This window comes from Malania oleifera, chromosome 13 (genome assembly GCF_029873635.1).
Source record: "Malania oleifera isolate guangnan ecotype guangnan chromosome 13, ASM2987363v1, whole genome shotgun sequence".
In the NCBI taxonomy this organism is placed as follows: domain Eukaryota; kingdom Viridiplantae; phylum Streptophyta; class Magnoliopsida; order Santalales; family Ximeniaceae; genus Malania; species Malania oleifera.
The window spans coordinates 80,775,582-80,803,163 of NC_080429.1; the positions used below are offsets into that span (position 1 = coordinate 80,775,582).

The 27,582-nt window shown below is 38.0% G+C and overlaps 1 protein-coding gene and 1 pseudogene across 1 annotated transcript in view; one reads left to right on the forward strand and one right to left on the reverse strand.

The window, feature by feature from the left end:
- Window positions 1–27,582, forward strand: part of LOC131146378 (serine protease SPPA, chloroplastic) — a 137,677-nt gene that overhangs the window by 37,902 nt on the left and 72,193 nt on the right. Inside the window, exons 3-6 of the mRNA XM_058095964.1 lie at window positions 8,552–8,689; window positions 15,973–16,143; window positions 16,218–16,321; window positions 16,801–16,868. Coding sequence (XP_057951947.1) covers window positions 8,552–8,689; window positions 15,973–16,143; window positions 16,218–16,321; window positions 16,801–16,868 — 481 coding nt within the window. The remainder of the gene's footprint in view (window positions 1–8,551; window positions 8,690–15,972; window positions 16,144–16,217; window positions 16,322–16,800; window positions 16,869–27,582) is intronic.
- LOC131147068 (U2 spliceosomal RNA) lies at window positions 8,275–8,399 on the reverse strand (annotated as a pseudogene).

Below are 27,582 nucleotides of genomic sequence, written 5' to 3' on the forward strand. Positions count from 1 at the left end.
GCCAAGGAGACGAACAAATGTATGCGGTAAGTTTGGCAGCCAGAGAAAAAGTGTCGAAATAATACAAACCATACACTTAAGTATACCCTTTAGCAACGAGACGTTTTTTCAGACAAGCCATAGATCCATCAGGGTTGACTTTCATTGTGTATACCCAACGACAACCAACCAGACTTGTCAAGAGAAAGAAATACCAAGTACTAAGTACCATTATCCTGTAAAGCATTAAGCTCTTCAACCATGGCATTCCTCCACCTAAAGTGGGCGAAGGCTTCTGAAATAGATTTTGGAAGGGTACCACATGATAGAGTATTAAAAAAAAAAATAGTAGGAGGTTGATAAGAAGTCATAGAAAACATAGTTGGAAATGGGATGTTGTGTACATTTACTTTTATCTTCTGAACATCAATGAGAGGATCAACATCATGGGAAATATGATCATTAGATGAGGAAAACAAGGGTGTGGTAGTAGAAGCTAGAGGGGACTCTCTTCCTTGGAGCTGCCATTGTGAATACACTTGCAAATTAAGACGATTAAGATAGTGAGAAGGACTCAAACTTCATAGGCAAATAGGTGGTTGATTGGGCAAGGACAACAAACTAGAATATGGAGGCAGAGGCAGAGACTCATTGAGGTCAGAAGCACTCAAAGACTGAGTGTAGTAAGGTGTTGACTCAAAGAAGGTAACATTTGCAAAAAAAAATAAGCGATGCAATGTAGGACTATAATAATGATATCCCTTTTGAGTATATGAACAACATAGAAAGACACATTTTATAGTGCGAGGATCCAACTTATCCACCTTGGGAGTTAGTTTATGAACAAAGGATACTCCCGAATATACAAGGAGGTAGAGAGAATAAAGGTGAATTAGGAAAGAGAATGGAGTAGGGAATTTTATTACTAAGAACAAAGGATGGCATACTGGTTGATAAAATAGAAAGCTGTAAGTACAACATCTCTCCAACACACTTTAGGTACATGCATTTGATAAAGTAAGGTGCAAATAATTTCAAGGATATGTCTGTTTTTCCTTTTTGCAACCCCATTTTGTTGAGTGCGGACACATGATGATTGTTGAACAATACCAAACTGAGCCATGTAAGTAGTGAATTGTGTATTGAAATACTCTTTAGCATTATCACTCTAAAGTATTTGAATTGACAAATAAAATTGAGACTTTATTTTAGAACAAAAGGCACAAAATATGTGAAATAACTACGTTGTTTTATTAATTATAGCCAAGTCATTCTTGACTAGTTATCCACAAAGGTTACAAAGTATCGGAAATCCAACTCGGACACAATTCTGCTAGGATCCCAAACATCAGAATGGACTAACATGAAAGGGCTTGCAGCTTGTTTATTGACTTGGGATGCAAAACATACACGATGGTGCTTTCCCAATTGACAAGACTCACAATCAAGATTAGACATAGAACTCAAATCAGGAACTAGATGTTTCAACTTTTCCAATGAAGGATGATCAAGGTGGCAATGAATTTGGAGAGGTGTGGCAGTAGTAGTGTGGGTAGTAGAAGGCAAGGTCTTAAATTTCAATTTCGACTCAAATTTCGAAGCTCCAAAAGAACGGAAATTTCAACGAAAATTTCGATTTCGATTTGAAAAAATAACAGAAATTAGTAGTAAAGCATGGAATTCTTTGTGAAACTTTAGAAATGGTTAACAAACATAATAATATAAGTTTTAGGACTATATATTAGAAATTAAATACATCTATGTTTTGTATGAGATGGAAAAGTTGTAAAATAGTAGTATGTGTATCAAACATATTTGCAAGATAATGTACATTAAACATATTTAGTTAATACAAATGAAATTCGTAAATCATTTAAATATTATTTATTATACAAATAATGATAATTTAGACATGAATGGTTAAATAAAATATTACAGTAAGTTTATTTTTTCATATAATTTCAAAAGCACTTGTAATAACCTTTCGTTTCGAAAAAATAAATTAAGAGAGAAATTTCACTTCACTCCTAAATCTCTTATTTGAAATCCTAGGAAATTTCATTGCATAGTTAAAATTTTGACAAGTTTTGCTAAAATTTCAGGATTTCGATATATTTCGGATGATTTGTTGAGATTTCGACAGAAATTATGAAAAACGGAAATCGACTGCCATTTCGATTTCGAGGGTGATGGAAATCGGAATTTCGACAATTTCGTGGAAATTTAAGTCCATGGCAGAAGGAGATAGCGGTTGAAAGTGGTAAAGTTCACCAGCTTCACGCCTTTAGCTAATCATCTTCCTCGTCTTCAAAATCCAGAATAACCACAAAATCAGGGAAGATTGTTACTGAAAATTTCATGGATTTAGTAATCTTGCTAACGGACATAAGATTGAACGGAAACTTGGGAATATACAAAACCGAAGGAAAAGAAATAAAAGAAGTGGGATTTACAGTCCCAATTTCCTTAATGGTACTGGTGGATCCATCAGCAAGACTAACACAAGGTAAATTTGTAGGATACTGAAGAGTAGAGAAGAAATTAGGTATACTTGTGATATGATTGGTGGCAGTGGATTCTATAACCCAAGGACTAGGACAATAAGTACTTAATGGTAGGCATGCCGTGGGATTGCTTATGTAGGCAAGAGATGCAATAGAAAGAGAAGCTTGTTGTGATGCTTGATATTGTTGGAACTTGGAATACTCTTCCCCTGACATAGATACAGTACATTGCCCCTACTTGCCCTCAAAGGTGTGGAGTAGGAGGTGACTGCATTGGTAACACGTGAAGGTTTACCATGGAGATCTGAACATTGCTCGATAGTATGGCTACCTCGTCCATAATGAGTGCACTTGCGAGGAGTGCCTTTACCTCATCCATCTCTATCACCATGACCACTTGAACCACCTCGATAACTTTTGCAGTTTGTTAAGAGAACTAGAATCACCTAGAGTAGAAGAATGCGTGCTAAAGGAAGCACAAAGGACACGAGAATAAACATCAGCAAATGATGAAAACTTTACACTTCTAAGTATTTGGGACCAGGCTGCCTCGTATTCGGGTTTCAAACCCGTTAGAACCTGAAAACTATCATCTACTCCCTATGCTTTTGCATCTCACGAATGTTGGCAATTATAGGTTGCATAACGTTAAGCTCGTCATGGATATGTTTCATATCTACAAAATAATCTGCAATGCTCGTCTTCTTGTTGTAATTGAATGTACTCGTGGGATAAATCATGCATACGTGTAATGTTACTAGAGTATAGAAGCTTGGCATTATCCCAAATCTCCTTGCATGTATCTAGATGCATGCACATGCGTTCGATCTGGGGCTCGATTGAATTCCACAAGAGGGTAACAATCAAGGCATCATTTTGAATCCACACTATTCTCTTCTCATCATAAGGATTATACTGGAGCAAGTGGTCAAATTTTCCTAATCCTGCTAAATAAACCTGAACAATCTTAGACCATTCTTTTCATCCAACTTTTTGGGATTTTAAGACTCCATCCCAACACTCACAAATCAACAGCACACCAATGTCAAATGAGAAGAACAATCAAAACTAATGAGGACAACCACAAACAATGTGAAGCACTGAAACAACCATGGATGAGGTGAACCACCTACAAACTAATATAGTTCTGCCACAGCATCACAAATCAACTTATGAACACTGCCACTACTCCAAGAAATTCACAAAAAAAGACTTATGAACACCAAACAACAACTAACGGATTATCACGAGTGTGCATGGTCGAACAGATTGGATATTTGAGTAAAAAACATGCCTAAGAACTTGATAATATGGTCTACGGAAGGAATCAGAACATGGAGGAAAAACTCAAAGAAAGGTGGCCAGAATCTCTCTCACATGCTGGCGCTTGGGGTTGGGATTCCGGCAGTCTGCTGTAATGTGGTGGGGCGTGGGGAGCTTTTGGTGATGGGATTTTGTAGGGTAAGGTTTAAGAGGGTTCTATTTTTGGCTATATGATTCGTTTTGTGAAAGAAGAAGGGTTGAGGTGGTTTTGAGAAGGGCAGCAATGGGATGCTGCTTTCTAGTTTTTAGTTTCTGTTTTTGGTTTTTGGTTTTCGTTTCTCATTTTTGTTTCTCTAATTTTTGACGATGATACCAAATGGCCCCTAGGAGTTTCTCCGATTTCCTACCTTGGTCTCTCACTTGGAGCTAACTTCAAAGATAATGGAGAGTGGGATCCCATCATTGAAAATTTGAAAGGAATCTGGCATGTTGAAAGAGGAATTATCATCTGAAGGTGGGATACTACACTCATTAAGAGCACCTTAACAAATCTCTTGGTTTATGACATCTTTGTTTTTCCCTATCCCTTGGTCAGTTGCTAGTTAGAGGGAATTCAAGAAGGGTTTCCTTTGGGGACATTTGTATCAAGTATCATCTTTTCTTCCTCATCATTTTTCAAGTAGGCAATGGGGAAATATTCATTTTGGCATGATATATGCTGTTAAGGGTGTACAAAAATTACCAAAAAATCAATAACAGGCCAGAAACCGTATTGAAATAAGTTTTGATGCAGCTTTTCGGATTTCAATTTCAATTCAGGTTCTTAAAAATAAAATACTTCAGTTTTAGTTTCTAACCCAAGGCCGAACTAGAAAACCAAAAACCGAATTTATCAATAATATATAGATATATATGAATATTGATGTAATATATACATGTCAAAATCTGGTTGTATATTTATGTTAATATATTTCTTTAGTCATAATTTATTTGTAACTCTACTTTTATATTGAACTATTATATATTTTTAATTTTCTAATCCTTTTTCATTGATAGTCTTGACTCTGATAATAACAATGAGTAATGATAGAAATGGAGGGGAAGGATGGACTTTAATAGAAGTGGGAGGCTACCTTACAATTTTTCAATATGGGACAAGAAGACTTGAGTTCAACTGATGCCTGCTTGCAATGCCCCCTATCCCATTCCGTCATCGGAAATGCAAGAAAGCTTCTGGCCGCTAGCTCCTTATAATTGACAATTGCCCTGTGAACAGATCTTGTACCTTCCTTCTCCTGGGTCTGCATGATTCTCTGTGTGGCCCACAATTGAATTCTTCTCTAATACTAAGGCAGCATCATAATGGTAATAAAATATCTTCTATGAAGGATATCAAAATAATTTTTACCGTGATGTTTTGATAATTGGTTTATAAAATGAATCAAATTGTTAAGTCGTAAATTTTTTTGGTGAGAAAACCATCATGTTTCCGTTTTCTATTGGTTCATCATTTAAAAAGCTGAGTTTTTCCATTTAGTTTTTCATATTGGTCAAAACAAACCGAACAGAACCTGTTACATCTCTATCTGGTGTCCTTAGTGTCGGATTCCCTTCCATTTTCAGTTTGGCCTGTAACAGCAATGTCCTTTCTGGCAATCCTCTTCAAATTTCTGACCAAAGGATTTTCCAAAAAGACATACTTCTATGCCAAAAAAACGTGTATGTAAAAATTTATGGAAAAGAAAGGGTTCCCTTGATTAAAAATGCTGTCGATTGGGAAATTGGCCATCTTACTGATTTTGATGGTAGTTTGTACGAAGTCTGAGTGTGGAACTCCACTAAGGATCCCAAATGGATCCTGGATAAGATTGATAATTTTTATGGTTAGATCTTATCATATGATTCACTCCACAGGCAGAAATTCGCAAGCAACTTTCCTTGGGAGCAAATTTGGAAAAGTACTGCCCCCACAAAAGTTGCTTTTTTGCGTGGGAAGCAACTTTTGAGAAAATTCTCACTGAGGATAGCCTGCAGAAGAGGGGGACTGCCTCTTGTTAACAGGTGTTTTTTGTGTTTAGGAAGTGCTGAATCTGTTGATCAAATCCTCTTACGCCACTCCTGGACCAGAATCCTTTGGGACTTGGCTATTTCTCTGACCAAACAGCAGTGGGTTACTGCCAAAACAGTGAAAAATGAGCTGTAGGCTTGGAAAGGTATTTGTTCCAGTAAGGGGATGAAGAAAGCTTTGTCCCTTGTCCCCTTACCATTTTTTTTTTGGATTCTTTTGAAGGAAAGAAATAATGGAGATTTTGAAGGATTGGCCACGCCCATGCATATTACTAATGACTGATGGACTGCTACTGTGACCAGATGGCATGGTGGTTTATCTGCGGCTGACTTGCTTGTAATTCTTAATTTTTTTGACGATCTCTTCATTTGTTTATACTTGGGTCGCGTCTCCTTGATGCCCTTAATTTAATTTTTTCTTCACTGTTAAAAAAAAATCATCCTTGAAAAGCAATTGCTCAAGCTTGTTCCTAGATGACCCTCTTCAACCAAGGTCATTAGAAAGATTGCCGAAGTCAACTAGCTTATCAATAGCATCTACGTCATATTAACATTCTTTATGCTTACATCAGCAAGCACCTTCAAATCCCGCCCCACCCCCCTTGCCTTTGTTTAATATTCTTCTCTGCTAAGTTGGAGCACATGATGCAAGATATTCTTTGGTTTGATCTAGGTGAGATGAGTAGTCTATTTGTAAGATTGGTTGTTGGTTAAAGTTACAGTGGGTAGGTCTTTGTAATTTGGTGAGTAAGAACATTGCCCTCATGGGGAAGTGGTTTGCCTCTTGAAAATTAATTCTCTGTTATAAAGTGATCCGGGGTAAACTTGATTTTTGAGAATGGGTGGCATGCTAATATTGATGGTAGGGTACCCATGTGTCACGAGCTAAGCTTGTTCAGGGCATTATGCTTGCCTGTGACCGCTTATCTCGTGTGCTTAGGATGGGTTTCCATCATGTAAATATTAGTGTAGGGTTAATTTCTGCTGGTAGAGTCTTTGTAAGCCAAATAAGGCAGTATGACTCCTCGATCACTTTGATGTTTCCTAGTGCTAGGATGATAATTACATAAAAACCTCTTTAAGGGAGGGTGAGTGTTCATCAGTCATTGTAAAACTCACTAGCAATTGTCAACGTGCTTAGCCTACTTGCCTCCCTCGCTAAGTACAACATGTCAACGGAGGATTTGTTAATGAATTACGTTTGCTTCAATATTTACTGCTTGGTTGCCACGACTTTCATGAATTGATTATTATTTCCGCTGCTATCTGATTGAATGTTAATGAAAGTACTTCGTGGATGAATGTTGGTAAACGATAGGCTGGCTAGTTAAGCAAGAGTGCTTTAGCTAGCGCCGCACGGCCCTTCACAACGGTGTGAAAAGAGTCGGACCGTGACATTGCAACCCCTTGGAAATTCAGTCTGCAGAATTCTTCGTTGTTCTTTTTCTTGTCAAACATAAAGTGGGAGATGGCTATTGGGTTTGATTTTGGGAAGATTTATGGTTAGTGGAATCATCCTTCTGTTGACTTTCTTTGATTTTTAATCTTACCACTTTTATAGTGCACCTAGTAATGGGAATTATTTTTTATTTCTTGATGCTGAATTTTTTTCTTGTGATTTTCTTCTTTGGAAAGACCTTAATGTGAGGGAGGCTATTGAGTTCTCTTTGATACTCAGTTTGTTGGACTCTTTGCAGTCTTATTTCATAAGGGATTCTAGGGTTTGTACTCTACACATTTCTAGAGTGTTTTCTTGTTAGCCAGTTTACTACTAGTTGTTTCTTTCATCCACCACCTCCCATTTTGTGATTTGTATTTGGAGAGCTATTGTTCCTCCTTCCAAGGTCAATGCTTTTGTTTGGTTAGCTGTTCTTAATAGATTTGACACCCACAATTTGCTGCAGATTTCGAGGCCTGACGAGGCTTTATCTCTTGATATGCGTGTGCGATGTGCTAGGGTAGTGATGAATCTCTTCTTGCATTGTTCTGAGTCTTGGTGCTTAATGAATAAGTTGTTTGGTTTCTCTTGTGATTGTTGGGTGTGTTCAGGTTCCATGATGATGATCTTGTTGATTTCTTTGGTAGGGTTTATGAGGTGCAAGGATGCTAGTGGTTTGTGGTGTGTGCAGTCTTATTGCAATGTTTTAGCGCTTTTGGTTAGGTAGGGATGGTTCTATTTCTAGTAGTTGCCCCCTGTTTATGGTTTCTTTAGGACATTATTGTTTTCTTTGCTTCTTTGTGGACTTTTTTGTCAAGATGTTTAGTGGTTTTTTCTTCTTGGATTTTCAATGGGTTTGGGATGACTTTGCAAGCCCTTCAGGTTTGGATGACTTTGCAAGCCCGTCAGTTGTTTGTTTGAATATTCTTTTATTTCTTTTACTGCTTTCTTTCTTTCCTAACTCAAAACCTTGTCACTATAAGGGTATTGGTTTTTTTTTTTTTTTAAACTTTTTTAGAGCTAATGAGGTGTCCCCCCTTCTAAAAATTAATTTAGTATCATATGGCCCAGTGGCCCACATATGAGATATTAAACTAATGGGAACAGATACTACACTTGATCTCTAGCCAAAAGGCTGATTAAGGTATCAGTATAAAGGCAATGGTTATTAAGCATCACCTCATGCTACAGTGTTCAGTTATTCAGCTACGAGTTTCCTTCTGTGATTTGTTAAATTCATTCAGTCTATTTTCTTATAAGTCAGGGACTATTTTATTTGAAAGCTTGTGGATATTTGTAGGTAAATTTATTGTTGGCTATGCCCCTGCTTGTGGAGAGAAAGAGTATTACCTTGCCTGTGCTTGCGATGAGTTATATGCTCCACCAAGTGCTTATTTTGCTCTGTATGGTTTGGCTGTTCAAGCATCTTTCTTTGGAGGTAAGTTGAGTAGTTCTATTACATTGCTCTTGTTTAAATTGGATGAACATGTACCAAGGGTTATAAATACTTGTGCTTGCATGGGTACTGTGTCTCTGAAGTTTTTTTTTTTTTTTTTCCCATTTAGTTCTTTGCCAGGAGCCTGATATATTCTATTAGGAGGACCAGTCAAGTGTTTTGATATTATATGTGTTATATATGCTTGTACAATATTGATGTGGGAAGTTCGTCCATGTGCATGGCAGTTGTTAACATGTTCTGGGGTTTGTGGGAGGAAAATGAAGAAAGAAGAGAAGAGTTTTTTTGTTTTTTATTTTTTATTTTTTAACTTTTATTTATTTATATTTTTGGGGAGGGGGGTAGAGGGGGTATAGAAATGCTGCATCTCGTCTTCCCTTAACTTTAAGCTTATTGTAATTTGTATAAAGTTTTATTATACCACCTGAACATATCAAGGAATTTTATGCACCTCAGACAAACAAACTTGACATAAAGTCTTGCATCACATATAATAAGTGAGCTTGTCTTAGAATGGGTCTTGCACACTTAGGCTGTTTGTTGTTTGTTGCTTGTTGCGGTTCTAAATTTCTGTTACCAAGCAGTCGTTTCCCTCTAGATTGCTGCTGTGTTCCTGTTTTCATGCCTTTCCAGAAAATTTTCATTTCTTGATAGTTAACTGAAATCAGAATGAGTGATTTCTGTATTTCTTAAATTAATTCTGTACAATTACAACTCTCTATAAATAATACAAACCGTATATCAACAAGGAAAGAATTGCCTAAAATAGGAGCATGAAATCTGCCCAAGTATTAGGCTAGAAATACCTATACAATCTCTAGTATCATTGACCCATTATTCTGAGGATTTCTAATAATCCTCAGGATTTCTACACTCCCCCTCAAGTTGGATCATAAATGTTGACCATACCCAACTTGTATGTGAAATCATCAAAACTTTGTCGAGGTAGTCCTTTGGTGAAGATGTTCGCTGTTTGTTTTTTGGTAGGGACATAAGTCATGCAAATGGTTCCTTCTTCAACCTTTTCCTTGATAAAGTGTCTGTCCACTTCTAATGTTTGGTCATGTCGTGCTAGGTTGGATTGAGAGAGATGTTAATGGCTGCTTTGTTATCGCGGTAGAGTTTGATAGGGAATTTTACCGTGACATGCAACTCCTCCAAGAGTTTCCGTAACCACATTCCTTCACATATCCCTTGCGTCACTGCTCTAAACTTTGCTTCAGCACTACTTCTAGCGACAACGTTCTGTTTTTTGCTTCTCCAAGTCACCAAGTTTCCCCATACAAAGGTGCAATACCCGGAAGTGAACCTTTTATCTTCTGCTGATCCTGCCCAATTAGCATCTGTGAAGACTTCTATTTCTTTGCTTTCACATTTTTTGAAGAATTGTCCTTTTCCTGGAGATCCCTTGAGATATATAAGAATCCTCCTGTACACTGCTTCTAGGTGACTTTCCCTTGGTGAATGCATGTGTTGACTCACCACACTTAGTGCAAATGCGATGTTGGGTCTAGTGTGTGATAAGTAAATTAGTTTGCCAACTAATCTCTAATAGCTTTCTCGTTCAACAGGTTTTCCGATGTCTTCTCTTCTTTTTCTTGCTTCAATGGGGGCATTGCTTGGTTTGCACCCTAGCATGCCAGTTTTAGTTAGGAGGTCTAGGACATACTTCCTTTGAGAATCACTAATTTCCTTCTTTGATCTAGCAACTTCCATCCCCAAAAAATACCGCATTTGTCCCAAATCTCTTACCTCAAACTCAGTGGCCAAGACTTTCTTCAACCTATCCATCTCTGCTATGTTGTTTTCAGTTAGGATGATGTTTTTCGACATATACAATCAGAATTGTATTCTTCGTATCTTTAGACTGCCGAAAGAATGTAGTATGGTTTGATTGTTCTTGCCGATATCCTTGGCTCCTAATCACCTTTGTAAATCTAACGAACCAAGCTCTTGGAGACTGTTTGAGTCCATATAGGGACTTTTTGAATTTGCATACACAGTTTTTTTCACCCCTTTCACAAAAGCTTGGTGGTATCGTCATGAAGACTTCTTCTTCTTGTTCGCCATTCAGAAAAGCATTCTTGATGTCAAGTTGCTGGAGTGGCCAATCCAGGTTGGTTGCCAAGGCTAGGAGAACTCAGACAATATTCAATTTTGCCACGGGTGCAAAGGTCTTTGTGTAGTTAATGCTATAGGTTTGAGTAAACCGTTTTGCAACAGGGTGGGCTTTGTACCGTTCCACTGTCCCATCAGATTTGTATTTCACAGTAAACACCCATTTGTAGCCCATTGGTTTCTTCCCTCTTGGTAGATCCATCATGTCCCACATTTCATTTTTTTCCAGAACCCACATTTCCTCCATAACTGTCTCTGTCCATTCAGGGATCTCAAGGGCTTCTTGAATATTCTTTGGAATTTTTATCCTGTCAAGATTGGAGGTAAAAGCACAACACCCTGTAGACAAACTATTGTAAGACATGAATTTGGAAATGGGATGGAGAGTACATGACCGAGTTTGTTTTCTGAGAGCAATGGGTAAATTGAGATCAGCCTGTGCAGGTTTATCAAAGGAGGACTCAAGATTACTTGAAGACATTACCTGATCAGGATTGGATGAAGGCTCATGGTTGCTTGGATCTATCACCGATTCCGACTCTTTTGGTGCCTCAGGTATAAGATTTCTGTGTCCTTTAATTTTCGCTTCCTTGAGTAGACAAGTATCTCCTTGTTGTATTGTTTTCCTGCATCTCCCCTTGAATTCAAGTTTTCTTCTATATTTGGCAGATTAGAAGCACTTTTCAAGACAGGCTCAGTGTTTGGGACAAGTTCAGTGTTTAGGACATGCTCAAGTTCAGTAATAAAGGTATTAAAGTCCAAAACTTAAGCTTCTTTACTACTCAAAGTCTCCCCCTGAAGTGAGGGCTTTTGGAAGCAAGGAGTAGTTTCAAAGAAAGTAACATCAAGACTAACAAATACCCTTTTTGTTGCAGGATAATAACATTTGAACCCTTTTTGGGTAGCAGAATAGCCAAAAAAGTCACACTTGAGGGCGCGTGGATCTAGTTTATGTCGATAATGTATATGGACAAAAGCAATACAACCAAACACTTTGAGAGAGATTTGGGCTGAGACAAGAGTTTGGAAAAAATGCCTGAATTTTTGAAGAGGTGAGACAAAAGAGAGAACTCAACTAGGCATTCTATTAATGAGATATGTAGTTGTGAGAATGGCATCACCCCAAAACATTTTTGGCATATTGGTAGTAAACAGCAATGTAAGAGCTACTTCAATGATATGTTTGTTTTTTCGTTCGGCCACCCCATTTTGTTAAGGGGTGTTGACACAGGAACTTTGATGAATTATTCCATGTTCTTGGAGATAATTTCCCAGAATACAATTAAAATATTCTGTGCCATTATCTGTACGCATAATTTGAATTTTCGTGTGAAATTGTGTTTGAATCATGGAATGAAAATTGATAAACACAAAACGCACTTTAGTTTTGTCTTTCAACAAATATACCCAACAAATATGAGTGTGGTCATCAATAAAAGTAACAAACCATTTTGTGTTGGTACGATTGAGAGTGCTAGATGGGCCCCATACATCACTGTGAATCATAGTAAACGGTGAGGTTGGTTTGTATTTGGACTTTGGGAAAGAAGTACATTGGTGTTTTGCAATTTCACAAATCTCACATTGAAAATCAAATGATGTTTTATTCAAACAAATGGAAGGAAATAACTATCTCAAATACTGGAAATTGGGATGACCCATTCTAAAATGCCATTACAAAATATCACTATCCTTAGGAACAAATGCAGAATTACAGATAGCAATTTGATGTTGTTCACTCACATTAGCCTCCTCAAAGTAGTAGAGTCTCTCACACTCCTTAGCACTGTCAATCGTCTTCCCCGATGATAGGTCCTAAAAAACACAATGAGAGGGAAGAAATTTAACAGAACAATTGGAATTCTTAGCTAACTGGCTAATGGATGGTAAGTTGTAGGATAAATTAGCAACATGAAGAACAGTCTCTAGTGTGATGGAGTCAGAGATTCGGATATTCCCTTTGCCTATGACCGACAAGAGTGGTCCATTTGCAATTTTAACTTTCAAATTTCCAGCACAGGGTGAATATGATGAGAAAAGATGATGGGCATTGGTCATGTGGTCAGAGGCACCATAATCAATAATCCAAGGAGTTTTGGATCTAGAAGTAATACTCAAGGCTTGCAAAAAATTACCTCTTTGGGCTAAAGAACCTGAAGAAATATTTGTGGAAGACTGACCCGAAGTCTGAAAGGTAGAGAACATCTTGTAGAGTTGTTCCAACTGCTCAGAGTTAAATGCATTGCTTGAAATGGAACTATTACTACATTTCTCCCCTGGAGGTCCCCCGACTTGATTATCAACCGTGGCTTGGTAGCCCCGATTTTTGTTGCCTTTCAGTGGCTTCCAGTCAGCTAGTTTCCTGTGTATCTCCCAACACGTCTCCTTAGTGTGGCCAGTTTTTGACAGTGTTCACACCATGGGTGTCCCTTCTGTTGTCTTGAACTAGATCCTAGAAGAGTCCCTCGAGATACCAAGGCAAACATTTCTGGTCCAGTATGGTTAGTAGAGACTGTCTCCTTCAGCAGCACCTTACGCCTACTTTCTTCTCGTCTCACTTCTGAGAAAACTTCGCATGTTGATGGTAAGGGATGACGACCCAAAATTCTTCCATAGACATCATCTAGGGCCCGATTAAAACCAGCAAGAAACTCAAACACCTGTTCATTTTCGAGGCGTTTTTTATATCGGACACTATCTCTTGAGCATTCCCACTCTTCTTTGAAACTTAGATCAAGTTCCTGCCAAAGAGCAGTCATCTCCATATAGTAATCCATAACATCCCTTTCTCCTTGCTTTATCTGCCATAGTCGCGTCTTAAGCTCAAAGATTTGGGAGGAGTTCTCGGCGTCGGAGTAGGTCTCAAGGACGGCACCCAGACTTCCTTCGTTGATTGCAAGAAGAGATAAGTTTTCTCGATCGATGGCCTCATGGAGTTTACCAGCCACGCCGTGACTATGGAGTTCTCTGATTTCCATTTTTGAAGGGCGGAAGCTTCGGTTGGGGCAGGTCTCCGTGTCTCGCCGGTAAGAAATCCTAACTTTCCCTTGCTATCGATCACAAGTTTGATCGATTGTGCCCATTCTCGGAAATTCTTACCATTCATCTTCTCCACTGTGAGCTGGAAGGACGAGTTGTCGAGTCTTGTTGAGCCCATGGTGGAGATAGCTTCGTTCTCACCCTCGTGAGATTCAGAGGTCATCGAACCTTTGCTTTGGCCTGTGGTTTCTACCATTGCCATTGATAGCTAGGTTTAATCTCCTAGCTCTGATACCATGAAATTAGAATGAATGATTTCTGTTTTTATTGAATTAATTTTGTACAATTACAACTCTCTATAAATAATACAAACCGTATATCAACAAGGAATGAATTGCCTAAAATAGGAGCATGAAATCTGCCCAAGTATTAGGCTAGAAATCCCTATACAATCTCTAGTATCATTGACCCATTATTCTCGGGATTTCTAATAATCCTTAGGATTTCTACATTAACCTTAGTTTATTTCTGTTATGGAGCATGGAGGTTAACTTTGGTGGGTTATCTTGTTAGTGGTTAGCCCTACCCGTGAATCTCATAATCGCCATAATCCAGAAATTTATTAAGTACTGGGGTCTTATTTGTTTCTTCAATGTTTTTGCTTGTGGCTTGTGGAGTTTACTTTTTGGAGTCATTGGTGAAGACTGGGTTTGTCCAAAGTCGGTGGGGAAGTTCTTGCTCATTTATTTTATTGGTTTTGCGAAGGGTATGGATCTTATGAGGATATGGAGGTGTGCTGTATGTGTTGCGCTTTGGGGAATTTTGCTGGAGAGGAATGCTATAACTTTTCTGGGAAGAGATTATCATTGGGGTTTCTTTGGGATAGGGTGCGTTATTTGGATTCGCTTTGGGCTTGTAGTGTAGGCTGTTTTAAGGGCTTTAGGCTTCTGGATGTCATCTGAGACTGGGCGGCTTTATTTTTTTGTGATAACTAAAGAAGATGTCATTAATAGAAAGAGAATTTACAAAGGGAGAATGAGAAATCTCCCGAGACAAACTGAAACTCTCCAAGACACAAAACAAAAAACATAAAACACACAAAAAATGTCCAAGAAAAAAAATTATCCAGTCAATGTGTTCCTCCAATCCCTTAGCAGCTGCTGAAACTCGCCTCTTTAAAAAATCAAACCCGACACACCACGAAGAGGCCAAATATTTGATTTTGTCCCAAACCAACATCTGATTTAATTTTTTACCAGAAAATATCTGAGTATTACTTTCCATCCATAAGCCCCATAATACTGAGAAAAAGCCACACTTCCATAAAGTTGCCTTGTCTGTTCTTCTACCGAAACCTGTGAGGGATATTTATATTTATGAAAGGTCTTCCACTGAGGGAGGACAAACCCAGCTTTCTCCTGTAATGCCAAAAAGTATATTCCAACATTCTATTGTACTTCTTGTTCTCTGCTATTGTATCTGTTTCTTGCCTGTTCTGACAAAGCTTCTTTTCTATAAAAATAGTAATGGCAAGTACTGCAATCTGTGCTGTTGGCTAAACTTTTCATCCATCGTGCATTCATTTGGTTTCTGGATATGTTCTCTGGAGATGTCTATCCTGATTATTTACTCTTCTGCATAAATAATTTGTAACGTAGGATGAATGTTTGCAGAGCTTTGATTTGGTGGTTGATTTGTTAAGCTTAATTAGTAGAAGATTCTACCCATGGAAACTGTTTCTGTAAGTGAGGGATCCTCTCATAAGAATCATGTATTCGATTAAGTGTCTTTTTTTAGGCCATTGAATAGCAAGGGAATATTTTCCATTGCCTTGTTGCCTTCAAAGAATTACCTACAATTACTTGTGGTGATTTAAATTGTGTGGACATGGTTCCTATGCAAGCATTCAGTCTTATGTGAATATTCTTAATTTCTTGTCTTTGCATTCTGTAGATGTCCCTCATAATAATACTTGATCCAGTTTTGACACTGTCAAATGTCATTTATTGATTATTCCTTTTTGTTCATGACAATGTCGTTTCGTGTACAATATCATGAGGAAGTCTACTCCATGCTCAATAATTTGCCATATTTATGGTTCATGGTTTCAAATTTATTTATTTATTTTTAAAAAATACATCAGAACTGCTTAGAAAATTGTTTTTCAGGCATTTTTGAGGAAGTTGGAATTGAACCACAAATACAAAGGATTGGCAAATACAAAAGTGCCGGGGATCAGCTTGTGCGCAAAACAATGTCAGAAGAAAACTGTGAGATGCTGACTGCATTGGTTGATAACATATATGGAAATTGGCTGGATAATGTTTCCTTCACTAGAGGTACTTTGGTATCTTCAGGTTTGGCTTGATTGTTGATTACCAAACTTAATTAGTGTCATCTAAAATTTGTACAGGAAAGAAAAGAGAAGAAATTGAAAATTTTGTTAATGAAGGGGTGTACCAAGTAGAAAGGCTGAAAGAGGGCGGTTGGATAACAGATATAAAATATGATGATGAGGTAGGGAACCTGGTTCCAAGCTTTTGACTGATATGTGGGGTCTAATGGTATTTGTTGAAGAAGCAGTTCTACTGTTAATGAATTTTTAGATAACCGGGTCTAACATGGTTTCTGATTTTTTGTTTTGGTGTATTGGTGGATCTACCACTCCTTTACTCTCTACATTGCAAATGGGTTTTCTAAAATGCTTGTTCTTATACTTGCTTCTTCAAATATATATACAGTAGTGAAGATTCTAGGATGGAGTGACAATATGTCTTAAAAAACTCATTCGACTAGTATAAGTGACACATGCTTAAGTATTCTAAAGTTCACTCAGTGCTAGGCACCAATTTCTGTTAAGATGATTGAAGGTTATGAAGAATATGATAGCCATCAGTTTTTTGAGATGTTTCCATCCTTTCAACTTTTAATTTATTCACTGTTTCCGAAATGATGTGATCTTCAGAGTGGTGTTTAGTAGTCTTTGATATGTGCAGGTAATCTTGATGCTGAAAGGGAGACTGGGACTGCAGAAGGATAAAAATCTTCCAATGGTTGATTATGGGTAATCAACTTCTTTCCTGAGGTCATCAATATCATTACTTCCTTTGTGGACCATCCAATTCTTGTTGGGGAGCATGCTATGTTCCTAGAGTCTTATCTGATCTCTCCCCTAATTTTAGGTGCATAGTTTTCAATGCAAAGAATTGATCATGAGTCACGACATCTTATTGTGACGACCATTGATCCTGAAAATGTGAGGAATATAGTAGGGTCATCGCTTCAACTTATGTATACTGTGTAGCTGATTAGTTCATGTAATTGAGAGATATTGTATTTGTTAAAGCTTGATATACATTTGTTGGACCATAGCCTAATGGATTAAGCTTTTAGGTGAAGTGGTAATCAAACATAGTATTTGAGCTGGTTAGCAGGAGGTCTTGGGTTGTAGTTTCGTTGCCTGCGTTTATTGTGTGGTGTTTCAAAAATTATTATATTCCCTGTAATTATCTCTTCACGTGCTGTCAGGCTGTAAGTGTGGTGAAGTGTTCAAGTTAAGCTTTTAGGTAAAGTGGTAATCTAACAGAATTCATAGACTATGTGACAGGGGACTGCCCATGGATAATTTTTGACGATCATATCCTTTTGGATAGTTACAAATTAGAGATTTTTTTTTGCTGGAATTTTATTTAATTTAATGTTATTTGGGATATTTTTATATTTTGGGTTTTCTTTAAATATATATTTGATTCCTTAGGGCATATTTTTATGGTCATTGGTTCGAGTCCAAGGAAACAGCTTCTCTGCATAAAAGCAAAGGTAAGGCTGCATACACAGTGACGACCCTCCCTCTACCCTCACAAAGTGGGGAACCTTGTGGCCTGAGGACGCCCTTTTTTGGAGTTTATTTTGTAATTTTTGATTACTGGGAGGTTATTTCTATTTTTTTATTGTTTTATCTTGGGTCTTTTAGTTGCATATAAATATAGGCGTGTGGATGTAAGGGATTATTGATTTGGATTAGTTGAATTGCCTAAGTTCCTATAGTCATACTTCTTTCCTCAGTCTCTCTCTCCCTACACCTGGTTTGTTCTTATCCTTCTTGTTTTCTTTTTCTTCTCTCTCTCTCTGCTTTCCTATATCATATATATATTGCACACTCTGTTTTACTCATGACTCACCAATCCCTCTGTTGCCACCACTGCAGTTATTCCAAGTTTCTGTCTACCCTATCTCTGTCTCAGGCCACCTCATGTATCAGTGCAGGGCCCCTTCAATCCAAATTCCAAGCTTAAAAAAAAAAAGAAAAAAAAAAGTCATTATTGCCATGGCAGGGAAGACTGCGGCAGAAACATAGAAAGGGAAAACGAAAAAGGTAGAACTGTTATTGCTGCCAAGAAGAAGGCAGCTGCGGCGGCGCAGAAGCAGGGGAATATTTTTTTCTACAGCTGTCTCCGAAAGGTTTTTATTTATTTATTTTTTGATAGGAAAAAAATTATATTAATGGGAAAAGAATTTACAAGAGGGAGGATAATATTACTCCCAAAGAAAATCTGGAACAAACCAGAAAAAACAACTAAAATCTACAGAAAAAGGAGTGACTCAACTAGCCAGCTTATTCCTCCAATATCTTTGGATCTCTTGGAAACTATTTCCTATGAGAAAACCCAAATCCAACATACCACAATGATGCTAAAAACTGGATCTTATCCCAGACCAGCTCCCAGATTAATTTTTTCCCAGGGAATATCCGTGCATTACATTCCATCTGTCTCCCCCATAATACCAAACAGCTTTTCCAAATCGTCCAAGAAAAGTAGCATTGTAAAAGGAGATGAGAAGCTGTCTCAGAGTCCTTGAAACAGAGCACACAAACATCAGGAGAAAGAGCCTTCAAAGGTCTTCTGATTTGCAACAAGAAGTTTGTATTTGTTAAATTAAGAAAAAGCAACTAAGTGAAAGCCTTAATTTTTTAGGGAACCTTGGCCTTCCATATTGTAGGAAAGAGCAGAAATGAAGAATTAGGATGTATAAAAAATTCAGAAAAATATTTGCAAGAATAATCCTGATTGATCCAATGACCCAGAATGAACATCCCTCCCTAATGAAAGATTACTTCCGGTTGATAAAGATAGCGAAGAAGTTAACTCCTTCATCTCCCTAAACATTAAAAGATTCCAGGAAACCAAAGGACTACTCAAATCCCCAACAGAAAATGATATGGCTCTATTTTTCTCTGCACTCAAATGAAAGAGAAGTGGGGAAGAAGTGGACAAAACTAAATTACCCAGCCAAGGGTCCTTCCAAAAGCGGACATGTGACCCCCTCCCCACCACAAGTTTAGCGTGAGGGATAAAGGAAGGATAAATCTGAGAAATGGACCTCCAAGAACTCCCCAAAAACATCTTAAATGACTACTGGTATTCCACCCATTCTCATCCAACCCAACTTACTTCCCACCTCTCTCTGCCAAATGGAAGATTCTTCTAGAGGGAAGCGCCATAACCATTTGGCTAAAAGAGCGGTGCTTTTAGACAGCAACTTACCTAGACCCAGCCCTCCCTCCTTTTTAGGCCTACAAACCTCATCCCATCTAACTAAGTGATTCCTATGACGCCCCACACCAGATCACAAAAATTCTCTCATGATTTCCTCAAGTTTACTAGTAATCCCCATCAGAACCTTAAAAACAAACAGAAAATAAAGGGGAATACTTGAAAGACAAGCCTAAATCAGAGTGATTCTACCTCCTAAAGAGAGGAGAGCCCCCTTCCACAAATCTAACCTTTTCGTCACCCATTCCACCCCTAGATTCCAGAACTCCACTGCTCTAGGATCCCCCCTCTCCCTGGCCAGAGGAACCCCTAGGTAAAAGGCCAATCCAGAATGCCACACCCCACTTCAGTGGCCCACTACCTACCTAGCTCACTTGTTGAGTACATTCATAGCTGCTAAACCACTTGTCCCCATATTAATTTTGAGGCTGGACACCCGCTCGAAGAGGGACTATGATCATCAAGGAAGAAAATTGTATCATCAGCAAACTGGAGATGGGAAATCGCCACATTTTGAAAGTTGCGTAGCCTCCCATCTTGCTGCCATAATGAGTCAAGCAACTAGAGTTCAGGTACTGTGGTAATATTGGGAGGTCATTCTAGATGGGCAATGGTGTTCTAAAGAGAAACAGACCTGCAGTATAGGGTACAAGTGCTGTGGGGGCCTTCGGAAGGATGAAGGTGAAAATACCAGAGGTTTGGGATTCAGAACTAGATGAGTGACGTTGTTCTGATGTTAATCGAGAGTTTCATTAAAGTTCCAGGTTCAGGATATGGTGGCCAATGAATTCTGATGCAAATTGAGGGTTACCTGAGAGCTCGATATCGCATGATGGTTGCCTCTGGATTTGGGGTTAAGTACTTGTAGGCGCAGCTGTTCTGATGTTCTTCGAGGGTTCCGAATGTGCTCGACAACCAAAGGAGGACAATGAAGTTCCGTAGGTCCTCGACGAGTACCTGGATTGCGTGATTGTTTGAACCAGTTTCAGGTCAGTGAAGGTAGAAACTATGAGACTGAATGAAATATTTTCAGAGGGTCACTGATTGAGAGGGGAAGGATTTAGAAGAGAAGGGCTCAGGAGAGAGGGATGTATGAAGGTTGCCATATTTGTGTTATTGCAGAGAACCTTGACGAGAAGAGTTGCCATGTTCGCCATTCTCCCTCTCATGTTTTCTGTTTATGTATTTCATTTCTCAGAGAAAAAAAAATATGAATCTTGCTGCTGCTTCATAAAGGAGAAGCAGCAGGAGACATTGGGAGACATCAACAGTCACAGGAGATGGAGCTCCTCTGTCAGAATCACATCACTGCTAGAATCTTTCCAGTCTCGTATTCCTTCCACCATCACAATTTAAACTTTTCTTGATCTTTGCATTGTCAAAATCCCCTTTCGTCACAGCTTCCAAACCCATTGCTGATGACTCCATTAAAACCATTTGTCTCTGCCCCTTTCAATTGCTACATAATCCTTTCTTTGCCACACCAGCCTTCTGGCTTCTGCTCAGTCTTCAGGTCCGTACATGACAGACCTAGCCCCCAATTTAGCTATAAGACATCTGCATATCTCACCTCTCTCTTGTGTAACCTATCCATAACAGATTAACCCAAAAGCCCCTAACCCACCCACTCAATTACCCAGACATTAACCTGAGATATTTTGGCCGAAGTGCGAAAAATTTTTGACTGGAAAACTGAGTGACTGATACCCACTGTGAGAAAATTGAATTAAGCTGTGACTATGGATTTTAAAGGCAGGATGTTTTGATCTGAGGGTGGTCTTTTGTCTGTCAGTGCATGATCTTGACAGTGGATTGGAGTTTAGCCAGAATATTTTAAAGAATATTTAAGGATTTTTCAACTATTTGTGATAAATTGAAGATTTGTTGTGAGAGAACTGGAGTAATTGCAACTGATTGCAAATATTGAGGATTTGGTGCTGGATTTTCTCTCGGTGGTAGAATTAGTCTCATTCAAGCTTGTCTTTCTAGTATCCCTTTATACTTTCTTTTTATCTTTAAGATCTCAGTGGGGTTGCTAGTGAGATTAAGAAGATAATGAGGGACTTATTGTGGTTGGGGGTAGGGCGCATTACGGATCACTTGGTAAGTTGGGAGGTGGTGGGCAGGTCTAAACAGGAGGGTGGTCTGGGTATCGGAAATTTGGTGTCTAAAAACACAGCCCTTCTAGCTAAATGGCTTGGTGGTTTCCGCTAGAGAATTCCTTCTTGTGGCATAAAGTTGTAAAAGGTAAGTATGAATTAGACAAGAATGGGTGGGATATTAATTTGAAATATAGATGTTCTTCAGAGTCCAAGGAAAGCAATCTCTCAGATTTACCTCCTTTTAATTCCCCATATTAAATTCCTGGTGGGAAGGGGTAATAATATCCATTTCTGGAAAGATCCTTGGATGGGGAATGTAGTTTTGTCCACCTCTTTTCCTTGTCTCGTTCGCTTGAGCTTTTGACAAGATGGTTCCATTTCCTCCTTTGTTGTTTTTCTAGGTCTTATACCTTCATGGGATTTTCATTTCGTCTGTTGTCTAACAGCAAGCATTCAATTTCTGCAGGAATATTCTTCTTTTTCTATCAATGAAAATAAAAATTTGTGGAGAAACTGATCCTGCTAGCATCAGTTCCTGATTTGCTGCAATATTTTGGAGTATTCCTGCATAAATTAATTGCTGGCTGTGAGAAATTGGTATATTTCTCAGGAATTGCAGGAAAAGCTGCATGCTTGGATAAGCAAGAAATACATCATCAAATCTATGATATTGAGGTTCTTTATGAGAAATCAAGTCTTCATTGAGAAATTGCCAAAGTGGTTGAACTTGAGGAAAGACCTGGACTTGCAAGATCTTAAGGAAACCTTGGTGAGGCTGTATGGGTTTCAGCATGCACTTGGAATCCCCTGTATGTTTCTTATCTAATTAATTGGCAAGCTTGTGAGTTTGCACTATGTCCATACTTAGATGATGATTTTTCTCTGTTGAGTTGTTTTGTTTCTTCTTTCATGCGTTATCATGGGAACACTTACTTTAAGTTCCAGGACTGTCATTGAGAGTCAATGTTGCAGCTATGACAATCTTTCAGTGTCTGCTTTGGTCCTCCCGCCATTGAGTTGATTGGCATTACATTGTTTCTTCTTTCAAAATCAACAAGGGATGAGGAATTTTCATTGGTAAAAAGTTTTTCTTTTGTGGGGTGAGGTGACGTTTTTAATATTCTAGAGAAAAACGACCTCCATTCTTTCCATCTTTCTTTAAGGGAGGAAAGATGGTGGTTGCTGGGCGAGTTTTATTCCTTTTGTTAAAAAATTGTAAACCATTGGTCACCTGCTTATGGTTAGATTGAGATCTAATGTTTTCTGTAGGTTGTCATTGGATAATATCCCTAATAAGTGTGAGAAAGCCGTGAATCTACTGAAGTTAGTTAATTCAGTTATTTAGAAGTCAGCAGACAACTCAGCTTACAGTCAGCAGAACATTCAGCAATAAAATTATTCAGTCAGCAAGTTGCAGCCAGTGTGATTCTTATTCAAAGTTCTGTTCAGTTTTTTCAAAGTGGAACACAGCTGTCATCCATTAATAGCACAGGAGTGAGTTATTTAGTCTATAAACTTGTCATATTCTTTGCCTTGTTTTTAGGTTTATTTAATGAGTTGTTAAGTCCCCAGAATATTAAAATTTCCCATCTATTCCCCATGTACTTTGCCCTATAAATAGTGGCCTTATCCCAGTCATTTTAAGTAGTGAAAAAATAGAAAAAAATCTAAAAAATCCAGCAAAAAAATTGCTGCAGCACTGTAGCTTTTTATATATGTAATTTCTTCATCAAGTCAGTAAATTAAAGAGGCATTTTTCAGTATTTTTTTCTTCTTCTGTTCCAACAAAATTTGGTATCAGAGCCATGTCGTCCCACACCTCTTCCTTTGCTGGAACTATGTTCAATTATTCTCAAAACCAAGTACCCATTTTCGAAGGAGAAAATTATGGGTACTGGGCTGATCAAATGAAAATTTTCTTCATTGCACGAGACTTATGGGAGATTATTGAAGAAGGGTACGATGATTCAACTTCAGCAAATGATGATTCATCCTCTACAAACACTAGCACAACAACCTCATCTCAGAGATCTGCCCAGAACAAAGAAAAAATAAAAAATTAATGCTCTTGCTTTGAGTTATATTCATCAAGGGATCAGCAAGACCATCTATCCCTGCATCTCTGGCATTCAAAAGGCTAAAGAAGCATGGGAAACACTGCGGAAGGAATTTCTAGGAAACAATAAAGTAGTCTCGATCCGACCATAATCTCTTTGGAAGAACTTTGATTGCTTGGCAATGAAAGATTTTCAAAGCATCAAAGATTTTTTCTCCAAGGTTGCTGAAATAGTCAACCAAATCAGAGCTTATGGTGATTGGATAGAAGAAAAAAGATCGTTGAAAAAATTCTTAGAAGTTTACCACCAAAATTTGATCATGCAGCTGCAGCAATAGAAGAATCAAAAGACCTCTCAATTATGACCATGTTTGACCTCTGTGGTTCTTTAGAATCACATGAGGAAAGAATTAAAAGTTCAAGTCAGCCCTTGGAGCAGGCTTTTATATCAAAGCTCAATTTGAACCGGAAAAATCCAGAGAGGAAGGGAAATTTTCAGCAACAAGACCAGTCTCAAAGAGGCCAAAATAATCAGTCCCGTGGTCGTGGAAGAGGCTGTGGCAGAGGCAGGAATTTTCAGCCTCAAAGGTCCAGCAATCAAGGACTGAATTGCATCATATGCAAGAAGTCAAATCACACCTCATCTGAATGCTATTTAAGGTGTAAGAGGTGCTGCATTCCAAACCATTCAGACTGGAATTGTTGGCACAAGAAGAATGAAAGTTCAGATGCAAATTTCAGCAAGGAAAATGATGAAGAGCAAGTGTTTCTCACTTGTCTCAATGCTGAAAGCAACGACGACAAGGTTTGGTACCTTGACAGTGGCTGCAGCAGTCATATGACAAGTAACCATGAGTTATTTGTTAAAATTGATGAAAATGCTTCAAATTCCGTTTTTCTTGGTGATGGGAAATTTGTAAATGTTGAAGGAAAATGTGTAATAGCAGTGCAGTCCATATCAGGTGAGCAAAAATTCATCCATGATGTTCTTTATGTCCCAATTCTTGCTCACAATCTCTTGAGTGTGGGGCAGTTAATTCAAAAAGGATATCAAGTCCACTTCAAAAGAAATGAATGCAGAATCATAGACAAGAAGAACTCACTGATGGCTAAAGTTGAGATGACTCGAAACAAGGATTTTCCACTCTCCATCAACTACACAAGTCCAGTGGCTTTGAAGAGTGAAATTTCAGACGAATCTCAACTATGGCATCTCAGATATGGGCATTTAAATCATAAGGGACTGCAGCTTCTCAAGCAAAAGGATATGGTTCGTGGTCTTCCCCAAATAAATCAAATTGAAGGAGTTTGTGAAGGCTGTATTTATGGGAAGATGCACCACCTTCCTTTCCCCAAAACTTCTTGGAGGGCCAAAGCTCCTTTGAAGCTTGTTCATGCAGATATATTTGATCCCACAAGAACACCATCTCTTGGAAACAAAAGGTATTTCATCCTTTTTGTTGATGATTTTACTAAAATGATATGGTTGTATTTTATTCAACAAAAATCAAATGCCTTCGCAATATTTTTGGAGTTCAAAGCCCTCGTTGAAAGGCAAAGTGGACTGAAAATGAAGACCTTAAAAACTGATCGTGGAGGTGAATTCATATATCACCCGTTCATGAATTATTGCAAGAAGGAAGGCATTCAAAGGCAACTAATAGTGAGTAGAAGCCCTCAGTAGAACGGAGTTGCTGAAAGAAAGAACCGAACCATTGTTGAAATGGCTCGGAGCATGTTAAAAGGTAAAGGACTTCCTAATCCTCTTTGGGCTAAAGTTGTACATACCACTGTTTATATCTTAAACAAGTCACCAACAAAATCAGTGAAGAATAGCCTATGAGGCTTGGAGTGGGAGAAAACCAGATGTTAGCCATTTGAAAGTGTTTGGTTGTCTAGCCTACTCACTCAACAAAGCTCCTAACGAGGACAAGTTTGATCATAAGGGAGGAAGCTTCTGTTTATTAGGTACAACGATGAATCAAAGGGTTACTGGTTGCTGAATCTTGTTAATCACAAGTTGACAGTGGCAAGAGATGTCATCTTTGACGAAAGGAGAGTACGGCAGTGGACTTCCAACGGCCAGAACTCAACAAATATTCCAGATTTTGTACCTGCTGAAGCAACAAGACCTAAATCAGCTACTGAATCTCAGAATCCAGCAATTTCAGAAACTGAAATTGCACCCAAGAACCTTAGTTCAAAATTTGAAAATTCAGAAAATAAAGGAACTTCATCCTCTTCGCCCGTCCTAGGAAGATCTGAAAGAGTTAGAAGACCTCCAGTGAGATATGGTTTTAGAAGCTATTTTTCTAATGAAAATTCAGAATTTGCTCTTTTCTCTTGTGAGCCATAGAATTTTGAAGATGCAATGAAGGATAAAAAATGGAAAAAGTTCATGGAAGAAGAGCTGAACGTGATTGAAAAAAACAACACATGGAAGCTTGTGGATCCTCCTGAAGGCAAAGACATTATTGGTCTCAAGTGGGTTTACAAAATCAAGTACAACGAGGATGGTTCCATTCAAAAGTACAAGGCCAGATTGGTTGCCAAAGGTTATTCTTAACAACCTGGAGTTGATTTCAATGAGACCTTTGCACCGGTTACAAGAATTGAGACAATTCGTCTTGCTCTTGCAATTGCTGCCAAATTGGAGTTTAATGTGTATCAAATGGATGTTAAATTTGCGTTTCTCAATGGAAAACTGAATGAGGAAGTTTATGTTGAGCAACCACGTGGATATGAAGTGAAAGGCAAAGAAGAAAAGGTGTACAAATTGAACAAGACTTTGTATGGCCTCAAACAAGCTCCACAAGCTTGGAACAGTAAGACTGATTCTTATTTTCAGATTTCGGGATTTCAGAAAAGCTCTCATGAACCAGCTCTTTATTTTTTTAAAAAAAAGAAACTGATTTCATCATTGTTTGCTTGTACGTTGATGGTCTGATTTACTTTGGGAGCAGTCTTCATTTACTTGCTGATTTCAAGAGCTCAACGATGAAAAATTTTGAGATGACGGACTTAGGGATCATGAAGTACTCCCTCGGGATGCAAGTTAAGCAAGGAAGAAGGAAAATTTTCATTTCCCAAGAAAAGTATGTAGCTGATATTTTGAAGAAATTTCATATGAAGGACTGTAAGGCTGACAAAGCATATTGAGGTCAGACATCACTTTATTCGTGACCTTGTGCAGAAGGAAGAAATTCAGCTAGAATTCATCAGCACTAATGAACAACCAGCAGACATGCTCACAAAACCTATTACTACTGAGAAGTTTTTGAAGTTTAGAGACATGTTAGGACTCACGGCCTTAGAGGGGAATTTGTGAGAAAGCTGTGAACCTGCTGAAGTTAGTTACTTCAGTTATTTAGTTGAAAAGTCAGCAGACAACTCAGCTTACAGTCAGCAGAACATTCAGCAATAAAATTATTCAGTCAACAAGTTGCAGCTAGTGTGATTCTTATTCAAAGTTCTGTTCAGTTTTTTAGTCTAGGAACCTGTCATATTCTTTGCCTTCTTTCTAGGTTTATTTAAAGAATCTAAAAAATCCAGCAAAAAAGTGCTGCAGCACTGTAGCTTTTTATATATGTAATTTCTTCATTAAGTCAGTAAATTAAAGAGGCATTTTTCAGTATTTTTTCTTCTTCTGTTCCAACAATAAGGGTGTCATATATTCAAGGTCTTAAATTTCAATTTCGACTAAAATTTCAAAGCTCTAAAAGTACAGAAATTTGGTCACCTTCTTATGGTTAGATTGAGATCTAATGTTTTCTATAGGTTTTATCTTTGGAGAACATCCCTAATAAGGGTTTCATATATTCAAGGTCTTAAATTTCAATTTTGACTAAAATTTGAAAGCTCCAAAGGTACGGAAATTTCGATGGAAATTTCAATTTTGATGTCAATTTTGACTTTTTGATTTGAAAAAAATGATGGAATTTAGTAGTAAAGCAGGGAATTCTTTTATAAAACTTTAGAAATTGTTAATAGATATAAAAGTGTAGGTTTCAAGACTAATTATTTACAAATTAAATACATCTTTATTGTCTATGAGGCGCAATAGTT